Source organism: Cetorhinus maximus, chromosome 12 (assembly GCF_964194155.1).
Source record: "Cetorhinus maximus chromosome 12, sCetMax3.hap1.1, whole genome shotgun sequence".
NCBI classification, from domain to species: Eukaryota; Metazoa; Chordata; class Chondrichthyes; order Lamniformes; family Cetorhinidae; genus Cetorhinus; species Cetorhinus maximus.
The window spans coordinates 58,807,917-58,820,080 of record NC_135890.1 but is presented as its reverse complement, the minus strand read 5'-3'; the positions used below and the strand labels follow the sequence as shown (position 1 = coordinate 58,820,080).

The 12,164-nt window shown below is 43.3% G+C and overlaps 1 protein-coding gene across 1 annotated transcript in view; it reads right to left on the bottom strand.

Moving 5' to 3' along the window:
- Nucleotides 1-12,164, bottom strand: part of vezt (vezatin, adherens junctions transmembrane protein) — a 79,987-nt gene that overhangs the window by 18,864 nt on the left and 48,959 nt on the right. The window contains exons 4-5 of the mRNA XM_078553695.1: nucleotides 6,643-6,818; nucleotides 214-498 (exon numbers count right to left, since the gene is read on the bottom strand). Of these exons, the coding sequence (XP_078409821.1) occupies nucleotides 214-498; nucleotides 6,643-6,818 (461 nt within the window). The remainder of the gene's footprint in view (nucleotides 1-213; nucleotides 499-6,642; nucleotides 6,819-12,164) is intronic.

Sequence of the window (12,164 nt, the reverse complement as noted above, 5' to 3'; positions counted from 1 at the left end):
CCATGACAATTCTCTGTATCTACATGCTCTGTATATTATTCTTACTACCCCTCATTTGTTTACAATTACAACATTTTAATCTAACAAAATGACACTATTTTCAACAGATTATGGAACTTTACACAGCAGAACAAAAATGAACTGAAAAATAAACTAACTTCAATTGCTGTAGATACTGAAATAAAAAAGCAATATTTGTATAAAACAACTTACAATGTGAACCCTCTCGAAATGACTTCTGTCTCCTGAATTTGTCGGAGGGATTTTCGCACAAGACTGGCGAAGGCATGGCTATTTGTCACTATATTTTCCAGACATATGCTGCATTTTCTCATGGATTGCTGGAGCTTTGCTGTTCTCCATAAACTGAAGCTTCTGAAAACCATATAAAGACTGAGCCCAAACAGGCCCATTCCAACTATGACCCAAGGGACAGCATCACTGAGGTTTGAGGTCGCGATCAAGACACTTGCAAAGACAGCGAATACTGAAACATCCCTAATATGCAAGAAGAAACACAAACTTAGTACTCTGCAAGTTTCCCCATACAGTTCTGCAAGATACAAGAACAATAAAATGGAACCAAAGTAAATATCCTAAAACACTCAGCAATTTTGGCCTTCGTTAAGGACTTACCTATTTTCCATCACTATAAGACAGCATTATTTTTTTCTCCCTGATCACTTTTCTCTCCTCACCTTCTCTTGAAGATATCGACGACTCCTTGGGATGTTGACCCCTTTATGATAATTTGCTCAAGTAGTCATTCTTCTTAGGCAATATCAATAACAGCTTTCGTTCATATAGCACCTTTAACGTGGTGAAATATCTTGAGGTGCTCACAGGGACATAATCAAACAAACCTTGACATCAAGCCAAAGGAGACATCAGGTCACCGAACCCTCAAAGATGTAGGCTTTAATTAGACAAGTCATCCACAGGTCCAGAAGCAGCATGGTTGAAACAATCTCGACTTTACCCAACATCCATACAGTTCAGCGACCGGGGGGAGCACGAGCTCTGCCTACATTACTCAGCACACTGAGACCAACTGCAATACCACTGACGCAAATCAGAAAATTCAGTACAGATCAGGTTTGAACCCTGTACACATACTAAGTCTGAACTATTCAGATACACACTGTCATACTCTGCTTAACCACTTAGAAATGTAGCATTCTCAGTGAATTTGAGGAAGGGAGAGATTCAGGAGCGCAGATTCAGAGATCTTTGAAGGATTACAACTGAAAAAAATTGAGGCTCTGGGCTTTTTAAATTCTTTCACGGGATGTGGGCATCGCTGGCTAGGCCAGCATTTATTGCCCATCCCTAATTGTCCTCGAGAAGGTGGTGTTGAGCTACCTTCTTGAACCGCTGCAGTCCCTGTGGTGTAGGTACACCCACAGTGCTGTTAAGGAGAGTTCCAGAATTTTGACCCAGCGACAGTGAAGGAACGGCGATATATTTCCAAGTCAGAACGGTGAGTGGCTTGGAGGGGAACATGCAGGTGGTGGTGTTCCCATGTATCTGCTGCTCGTGTCCTTCTCAGTGGTAGAGGTCACGGGTTTGGAAGCTGCTACTGAAGGATCTTTGGCAAGTTACTGCAGTGCATCTTGCAGATGGTACACACTGCTGCCACTGTGTGTCGGTGGTGGAGGGAGTGAGTGTTGAAGGTGCTGGATGGGATGCCAATTAAGTGGGCTGCTTTGTCCTGCATGGTGTTGAGATTCTTGAATGTTGTTGGTCTGCATTCATCCAGACAAGTGGAGATTATTCCATCACACTCCTGACTTGCACCTTATAGATGGTTGACAGACTTTGAGGAGTCAGGAAACGAGTTACTCGCTGCTGAATTTCCAGGCTCTGACCTGCTCTTGTAGCCACAGTATTTATATGGCTGAACCAGTTCAGTTTCTGGTCAATGGTAACCCCCAAGGAGGTTGTTATACTTGGGGAATTGTATTCAAAAGCAAGAAGTTGTTGAATGTGTACAAAACGCTGGTTAAGTGAGGGTACTGCAGCCATGGAAAAAGTATATTCTAGATTCCCCAGATTGATACCAGGGATAAGAGGGAAAACTCTGATGAGGAACAGAAAAGACTGGATACACTGGGGCAGAGAAAGTTAAGGGATGTCTAGTAGAAATGTTAAAATTTTTGAATGGGATGGAGACAATTATTTCCACTAGTTGAAGAAGTTGTATCAAGGAGCAAGTTGGGCCAAAGAACAAGGGCAATCTTGCCTGACAAATTTATTAGAGTTTTTTTGAAGATGTAAGGTAGATAAAGGGGAACCAGTAGATGGAGTATATGTGGATTTCCAAAAGGCATTTGATAAGGTGCCACTTAAAAGGTTAATGGGCAAAATAAGGGCATAGGAGTTGAGGGTACTTTATTAACATGGATAGAGGATTGGTTAACAGATAGAAAACAGAGAGTGGGCATAAACAGGGTTTTTTCAAGTTGGCAGGCAGTGAATATTGGAGTGCTGAAAGGATCAGTGCTGGGGCCTCAGCTATTTACAATCTATACTGATGACTTAGATGAAGAGACAGAGAGTAACGTATCTAGGTTTGCTGATGATACCAAACTAGGTGGAGAGGTAAGCAGTGGGGAGGACACATAGAGGCTGCAAAGAGATAGAGACAGGTTAGGTGAGTGGTGAACAAGATGGCAGATGGAATATAATATAGGGAAGTGTGAAGTTATTCATTTTGGCCGTCAAAGGAAACAAAGTATTTTTTAAAAGGTGAGAAATTTGTAAATGTTGATGATCAAAGAAACTTGGGTGTGCTTGTACAAGGACCGCAGAAAGTTAGCATGTAGGTGCAGCAAACAATTAGGAAGGCAATTGGCATGTTGGCCTTTATAGCAAGGGGATTGGAGTAAATGAATAAAGTAGTCTTGCTACAGTTGTACAGGGTTTTGGTGAGACTGCACCTGGAATACTGGGTGCAGTTTTGGTCTCCACATTTAAAAAATTATATACTTGCATTGGAGGCAGTACAGTGAAAGTTCACTAAATTGGTCCCTGAAATGAGGGGGTTGACATATGATGAGAGGCTGAGTAAACTGGGCTTATATTCTCTGCAGTTTAGAAGAATGAGAGGCAATCTCATTGAAAGTTATAAAATTCTGAAGGGACTTGATAGGGTGGACACAGAGATTGTTTCTATTGTTCAGGGAGTCTAAAACACAGGGGTACAATCTTAGGATAAGGGGCCAATCATTTCGGACTAAGATGCGGAGGAATTTCTTTACTCAAAGGATTGTGAATCCTTGGAATTCTCTACCCTACAGAGTTGTTTCCCCATTGTTGAATACATTTAAGGCTGGGATAGACAGATTTTTTGGTCTCTCGGGGAATTAAGGGATATGGGGTGCGGGCAGGAAAATGGTGCTGAAGTCCAAGATCAGCCATGATCATATTGAATGGTGGAGCAGGCTCAATGGGCCAAGTGCTCTAATCCTGCTCCTTTTTCTTACGCTCATAAAGGGGAAAGATTAGATTAAACTTTCACATGTAGTAGAATATATGCAATGTACTACACAAGTGACTACTGAATCCATTCAGGAAGAAAGTAACCGCTTGAAAAAGAAAAGTTACAGTGAAATAGCAGGGGAAATTGGGGTTGGAGTATATGGCTCATGTGGGGCTAGCACCAGCATGGAATTGCTGGCCCTTTTAACATTTAAGAAGTATTTGGATGTGCACTTGCGATGCCATGGCATACAAGGCTATGGGCCTAGTGCTGGAAAATGGGATTAGAATAGTTAGATACTTGTTTGACCGGTGCAGACTCAATGGGTCGAAGGGCCTTTTTCTGTGCTGTAGACCTTTGTGACTTTATGACTTTTCTGTACTTAAATTTCTTCGATTCTATGATTCTAGCTTGGTCAACAAGGGGTGGCATGCAAAAGATAGATATATCACAATGAAGAGGTTTGGAAAATAATACTCAGTTTATCCTCATAAGCCTACAAGCAAACTTACAATCTCACTGGCTGATGTTTCTCACAGACAGTAGCATTTGACATGATGGGGTGCTCTTAATTGAAGCTGCTCAGCTCTCAGCTTATTTTTAGTAATAATGTATTTCAAAAGTATTCACTCTCTGGCAAAACCCTCTGGAGAAAGTTACTGTTATGACAAAACTAATTTTACAAATTTACAAACCTTTGTTTTCAGCACTTTTGCCACACATCCTAAATATTGCAATTAGCACATGCAGTAGTTCGTATTCTGGTCAATCCAGAATATTAAAAAAACAGTGGCACACAGGCAAATAAAATTCGTACTTCAGAACAAAGGGGCAAAAGTACAACATAACCACCAGATCAAAAATAGAATTTAGGAGGAATTTCTTTACAAGATTGGTGCCATGTGGAGTTGTTGAAGCAGGTGGCACGAATGCATTTAACGGCATTTTTGATGCAGTCATGAGGGAGTGAAAATGGAGAGAATATGAGGCAGGATAAAAAGAGGCAATTAGAGTTGGAGGACACTCATTTGAAGCAATAAACACCAGCAGAGAGCAGCTGGGCTGAATGGCCTGTTTCTGTTATGTATATTCTATGTAATGCAGTGGGATTGACTTACCTCATGGCCTAGTACTAAGCCATGCAAGCCAGAAGGTCCAAAGTTCAATTCCTGTCCTATAGTGAATTAGCTGATCACAATTAGGGCAGCAGTTATGGTGCTACAATTGGTCTTAAATATCCCTAAACAATGAAGGGAGAAAGAAATAAATTCAACCTGAATTTACTAGTTTACTAGTGCTGACAGCTATCAAGTGATCCATCGGAAACTGCACATCAGGACATGGGCAGGGTCAGGTTAGTTTCTATATCTCCCAAGGTTGCATAACCTCTCACTGGTTGCCATCTAAGCTCATACATGAAGAAAGGCCATTAGGTTCAAGCTTGGAGAGCTGCTGACCAATGGAATTTTATTCCACAGCAGTCAATGCCTTTGTAAGAAGCGGGGGGAGGGTAGAAAAAGGGACAGGAAATAAATAGTGCAAATAAAAAATACAAAGTGGCAGATTCTATAAGTATGAAATAAAATAGAAACAACACTCTCTTCTGAGCCTGGGGCAATGGAACACTGTTCAGAGTGCGAGTGGGGGAGAGACACTGTTCAGAATAGGGTGCAGGAGAAACATGTCCCTTTCGAAGCTGGAAGTAGGGGGGTTGGCAGTACCAAGTGGTGACCACCAGAGAGAATGGGTGCCCGATGATGGTCGCAGGGATGCCTTGGGGGTATTAGTGTGGGAAACAGATTTGCAAAAGAAAGAAAGTTTATAAATTGAAAATTAAACCTGGGGCCATGACAGTGGCAGGCCCAGAGAGGGGATTGAGGTGGAGCTGGGCAGGATGAAATGCAAGGAAAGTGAAATAACTGCCTACTCTTCAACGAATAGTGCCAGGGGGTCTTTAACATCAACATGAATTGCTGGAGATGTGACTTTCGGTTAACATCTGATCTAAAGGATAGGATGGATGTTTAAATCACCTATTCCTCAGAGTCCAAGTGATGGTGCAGAGTTTCACAGCATCTGCATTTTTGAGAAAATCTGCAGGCAATGAAAGATTCATTATTAATCTAGAATTTTCAACCGCTAACTAAAATTTTGTAGTTTCCTATTCAACTGGCATTCTTCATTAACACATTATTGGGTGCAATACTGAGAAAGCAAATATTTGAAAAGCTAAGGAAATGCTAGATGAGGACCATCTCAACAAGGAATAATCTCTGGATTTAGAAGAGAAAAATAATTATCTGAGAAGATGAGCTTACTTTTGACCCTGTTCATATGACTTGGTTCCCAGGCTGGTCAAAATGACAGCTCCCTCTAATGGGACCATGCGGGGACAAGCATAGTCCTTTCAAGAGCACTAGAGGAGCCTGGGATCAGGGAGTCAAAATGGTGGATCTCCATGAAACTGAGAAAATTGTATAAAAATCAGAACACATCCTATATTTTTTTTCTAATAACAGAGAATGCTTTGTATAGAAAATAGCTTATAGTTCCCCTCCTTTAATAGCTACAAAATAAACGTTATAAAACCATGCCCTATTTTATGTGGAGTGAGCCTTTAGCTTAGTGGTAACATCGCTGTCTCTGAGTCAGAGGTGAAGGGTTCGAGACCCGCTCTAGACTGCCCCAGTGAGTGGAGGCTACTACAGTCACTAAATATAGCATGTGCTCACCTCTGAACTGAGTGACCAGCAGCTTAGGGGCGGTGCTCCTGCCTCTGATTTAGGGTTCCCACTTCAAACAGCTCAGGTGAATAGAGACCAGAGCACAGCTCCAAATAATGGGGTGATGTCCAGTGGTGGTACTTGCATCTGATGGGTGTAGGTAGCTCCCAATTGTCAAGGGTAGGCATGTCTCTTTAGCTTTGGTTATAGTTCACCTAAGAGATAAAATCCAGGAGGAAGGCAGCAGGAAACCACCTCAGATATTCTAAGTGGCTGAAGAATCTCATGTGTGACCCCTAAATTAGGGCCTGCCCCAAATAGAACACATTATTTGTACTTGCAAAAGCTTTACTTTTATGGATATTTGATATATAAAGTTGCTTTATTTTAAATGAAGAACTGTTAGAAAGTGCAAGAGAAGTATTATAGGAAGCATACCAAATATTAGGAGTTCCCCACAACCATTGGGCTGGCAGGTAGCCATTTTCCTGTTGCTGGGCCTGTGTTGATCGCAGGATGTTGGGGTCAAGTAACTCAATCAGCTCCATATCCTCCTGCAGAAGCACTTCCTGTTCCAGGATGGTTCGCAGAGAGCGCAGTCGAAATCCAATATCCTTGTCAAGCAGGCAAGGGAATAATGGGTTACTATTTTTGTAAATTATATACAGGATATTAAACACATAAACAACATACAGTGTGCTGCAGGTAGCTGTTAGGCAATTGATGCTCATTTTAAATAGATACTTTTGTATGTTATTCAGTAATCCTAAACGTGTCTCAGTAATGTGTGTAATAATAACATTACAAAACAGGGCACTGTGCCATTGACAGCCCACTGCCACCACCCTGCACCTGCCTCCGCCAAGATATTACATACTGTGGGGGAAGAGTCAGGTGGGCTCCCTGCTTGAGGCCCAATTGAGGCCCTTAACTGGACAATTAATGGCCTCATCCCATTGCCACTCAGATTTAATGGATGACAGGAGAGGCCTGTGTCAACGTACAGCTCAAGGGGGCTCTGGGCTGCTGGCCAGTAAGGATGGGGAGTGTCTCCTTTCCTGAGCCCCAGTGCTAATCGGAGGCACCCCCACTACAGTTTTCCCTCCCCGTTAAGTCCGTCCCAACCCCCCGCAACCTGTCCACCATGCCCCTCCTACCATTCTCACAGGACCTACCAGAGATCGCAGGAAGTCCGAGTCAATTGCTGATCGCCTCCTCCTTGGCCTAGCTGCAGTGCATGCATTGGCCACCACTCCTGGTGGCGCTGCCATTACAGTACCACAGAGCTGCAAGCCTCCGATTAGCAGGCAGTTCCACGAGGCAGGACTTCCTCAGCTGTGGCTCAGTTCATAGCACCCTCGCCTTTGAATCAGAGGGTTGTGGGTTCATGTCCCACTCCTGGAAACCAAGAACTGTGATTGTACTTGAAAAGAGTTGCAATCTGTGACTGTTGGTAACTCAAAAGAGTTTCCTCCTGGAAAGGGGCGGTGGTCTCATCTCATAACAATAAAAGACTCATTGGGTGAAAAATGGAAGCGGAGTGAGCCAGCCAAATGGAGGCAGGCTCATAGCGACATTTACGTTGGGTTGCGGGGAGCCCGTCCTTAGCATCTAATCCAGCTCAGCATATTCAAAGTAATAGGTTTCAAAGAGACTTTTGAAGATAGGACAGGACGTTGCAAAGGTTTAGGAACAAGACAATTGAAAGGTTTGCCACCAAAGGTGGAGCAGAAAATGGACAGCCCACTGCCACTGGGTATTTGAGAGTTGAGAAAGCAGGACCTGGCAAGTGCAAGGGTATCAGAGCTGGAAAAACAGAGTGTGTAAAAAGTAAAGAAAGTCGTGCATTTATGTCGCGTCTTTTACGACTTCAGGACTTCCAAAATGCTAAACAGCCACTGTTTACTGTTGAAGTGTAGTTACATAAGAGTGCTAGAGAAATTCTATCAGTAATGCCTCTGCCGCATCCTCTGGATTCAATGGGAGGACTGTTGAACAAACATGAGTGTCCTTCGTGAAGCCAGCTCCACTAGCATTCAGGCAAAACTTCTGCAAAGTCCACTTTGATGGACTAGATATTGTGTCCAGATGACCAAAAAAGCGTCTCGCCTGCCAGGTCCTGTTTTCTCAACTCTCAAATACCCAACGTTCCGGGGAGGACAAGAAAACACTTCAAGGACACTCTGAAGCTCTCCCTGAAGCACAGCAGCATTGGCATTAATGACTGGGAGGAGTGTGCTACTAATCTCTCAAAATGGCAACAACTTGTCTTTCAAGCTACATCATGCCCCAATCATGAGGCAGAGAAGCAACAGAGGAGGAAGGAAAAGGAAGCAAATTCTGCACTCCAGATGCCACTACCTCATGCGAAATCCTGCCCCATGTGCCTGAAGCTCTGCGAGGTGAGAAATCAGCCTGTTCAGTCACATGAAGATCCATGGCAGAAACTTGCCAACCTGAATAGAAGTCATCCTCGAATCGATGGCCAGCTGATGCTGCCGCCAATTGTTGTAAGGTTGAAAACATGACAGCCAATTTGCAGATGACAACATCCCATAAACAGCAATGAGATAATGGCCAGATAATCTTTTTCGTGATGTTGGTTGTGGAATAAATGTTGATCAAGACACCATGGGATCTTTTATATCTACCTACCATACAGAACCTTGGTTTAACATCTCATCTGAAAGACAACTCAAGTACTGCACAGAATTGATTGCCATGATTAAAAGCTCTAATCTCGGGAGTAGGATTGATCCCACAACTTTCTGATTCAGAGGCAAAAGTGTTTTCTATTGAGTTACAGCTGATACCCGAGTAGATTGGTACGTAAGGTTGGAAAAGGTTGAAGGGAGTAACTGCCCTGCTGTCATGGCACCAATGAGCCCAAGTGAAACTGAGGACGATGGGAGTTATTGGGAAAACAATCCAATGGCTGCAGTCACACTTGGCACAAACAAAGATGGTCAATGTTGTTTGATGCCATACTTTGCATTGCCAGGACATCATTACAGGAATCTTTGGCACAAGACCCCTCAGCTCCTTCATCAACGATCTTGACTCACTAGTCAGGACTGGGGATTTCCACTGATAATTCAACTCATTTGTCAATGAAGCAGATTTTACAGCATGATACAGCAGATTTTGGACACCAAGTAGGCTTGGGATCACAAGTATCAGCTACAATTTGCCCCACTTAAATGCCAGGCAATGACTATCTCTAACCAGAAGGGGGGAGTTACCACTGACCATAAGCTTAATTCGACCAGCCGTATGAACAAGGTGGCTACACAAGCAGGAGAGACTGGACACTCTGCAACAAGAGGGTCATCTCCAGGTACCTCAAAAGCTCTGCACTAAATTCAAGTCAGTGCAGTTATGGCTTACCCAAACCCGTTCTGTATGGATACAGCTGTAACAACACTGAAGAAGTTTGACACAATTCAGCGTACAGCAGTAAGCTTGCTTGGCACCCCCACTTCTCCAGCAGCAGCATACTGGCTGCAGTACATATCATCTAAAGAATGCACTGCAGTATCTCACCAACCTTATTTCACAGCATCTTCCAGCCCTGCAACCTCTAGCGCCAAGTTTTGGGAACACCATTACATCCAAGTCACATACCATCCTGATTTGGCCAAAGACTGTATTCTTTCATTGTTGCAGATCAATATTCTCCAATTCCCTACCCAACTACATTGTGAGAGCGTTATCAGCACAAGGACTTCAATGATTCGAGAAGGCCCACCAGAACTTTCTCAGGGCAATTAGGGCATGCATTATTTGTGACCTTGCCACCATCAGCTACATTCTGAGGATGGGGTCAGGGAATGAGAGGATAAAGGTGAACATGGAAGATAGTGTGACAGAATGCAATGGGCTGTTTTGGATCAATTGCAGTTTGTGCAAGGTGGAGCTCAGGGGTCTGACAAGAATACTGGAGAAGTTCAGTCCAGAGGTTTCAACAGTGGTGGTGCCCAGATAACAGCAGGGACAAGCATACGAACTTATGAATTAGGAGCAGGAGTAGGTTGCTCAGCTCCTCGATCCTGCACCACCATTCAATAAGATCATGGCTGATCTGAATGTAACCTCAACTCCACATTCCTACCTACCCCCGATAACCTTTCACCCCCTTGTTAATCAAGAATCTATCAAGCTCTGCCTTAAAAATATTCAAAGACTCTGCTTCCACCGCCTTTTGAGGAAGAGAGTTCCAAAGACACACAACCCTCAAGAGAAAAAATTTCTCCTCATCTCTGTCTTAAATGAGCGACCTCTTATGTTTAAATAGTGACCCCCAGTTCTAGATTCTTCCACCAGAGGAAACATCCTCTCCACATCCACCCTGTCAAGGATCTTAAAAGTTTCAATTAAGTCGCCTCTTACTCTTGTAAATTCCAGTAGATACAAGCCTAACCTGTCCAGCCTTTCCTCATAAGGCAACCTGCCCATTCCTGGTATTAGTCTAGTAAACTTTCTCTGAACTGCTTCTAACGCATTTACATCTTTCTTTAAACGAGGAGACCAGTACTGCACACAATGTTCCAGATGTGGTCTCAACAATGCCTTGTACAACTGAAGCATAACTTCCCTACTTTTGTAACCAATTCTCCTCACAATAAATTATAACATTCTATTAGCTTTCCTAATTACCTGCATACTAACCTTCTGTGATTCATGCACTAGGACACCCAGATCTCTCTGCATCTGAGTTTGCAATCTCTCACCATTTAGATAATAAGCTTCTTTTTTATTCTTCCTGCCAAAATGAACGATGTCACATTTGCCCACATTATACTCCATTTGCCAGATCTTTGCCCAATCACTTAACCTTATCTATGTCACTTTGTAGCCTCCTTAAATCCTCTTTACACCTTACTTTCCTACTTACCTTTATGTCGTCAGAAAATTTAGCAACCATTCCTGTGGTCCCTTCATCCGTGTCATTAATATAAATTGTGAAAAGTTGAGGCCCCAGCACTGATCCCTGTGGCATACCACTTGTCACATCCTGCCAACCAGAAAAGACCCATTTATGCCAACTCTCTGCTTCCTGTTAGCTAGCCAACCTTCTATCCTTGCCAATATGTTACCCCCTACACCATGAGCTTTTATTTTCTGCAATAATCTTTGATGTGGCACTTTATCAAATGCCTTCTGGAAATCTAAGTACAGTGCATCCACCTGTTCCCCTTTAACCACAGCATATGTGACTCCTTCAAAGAGCTCCAATAAATTGGTTAAACATGATTTCCCTTTTACAAAAACATGCTGTTCCAGTACAGCTACAACAATAGCATCGACCCGGCTATGTGGAAAATTGTCCAGGTATGTCCTGTACACAAAAAGCAGGACAAATCCAACCCAGCCAATTACTGTCCTATTAGTCTACTCTTGATCATCAATAAAGTAATGGAAGGGGTCATCAAGTGGCACTTGCTTAGCAATGACCTGCTCCCTGACGCCCAGTGCTGCCCTTGACAACAAGGCCGCATTTGACCGAGTGTGGTATCAATGAGCCCTAGCAAAACTGGAATTAATGGGAATCAGGGGGAAAATTCTCCACTGTTTGGAGTCATATCTAGCACAAAGGAAGATGGTTATGGTTGTTGGAGGTCAGTCATCTCAGCTCCAAGACATCACTGCAGGAGTTCCTCAGGGTAGTTTGCTTGGCCCAACCATTTTCGGCTGCTTCATCAATGACCTTCCTTCCATCATAAGATATTGATGATGGTTGCACAATGTTCAGCACCATTCGTGACTCCTCAGATACTGAAGCAGTCTATGTCTAAATGCAGCAAGACCTGTACAATATCCAGGCTTGGGCTGACAAATGGCCCGTAACAGGAATGTGTTGGAATACTGCCCACTTGCTTGCATGAGTGCAGCTCCAACACACTCAAGAAGCTTGACACCGTCCAGGAGAAAGCAGCCCGCTTGATTGGCACCACATCCAC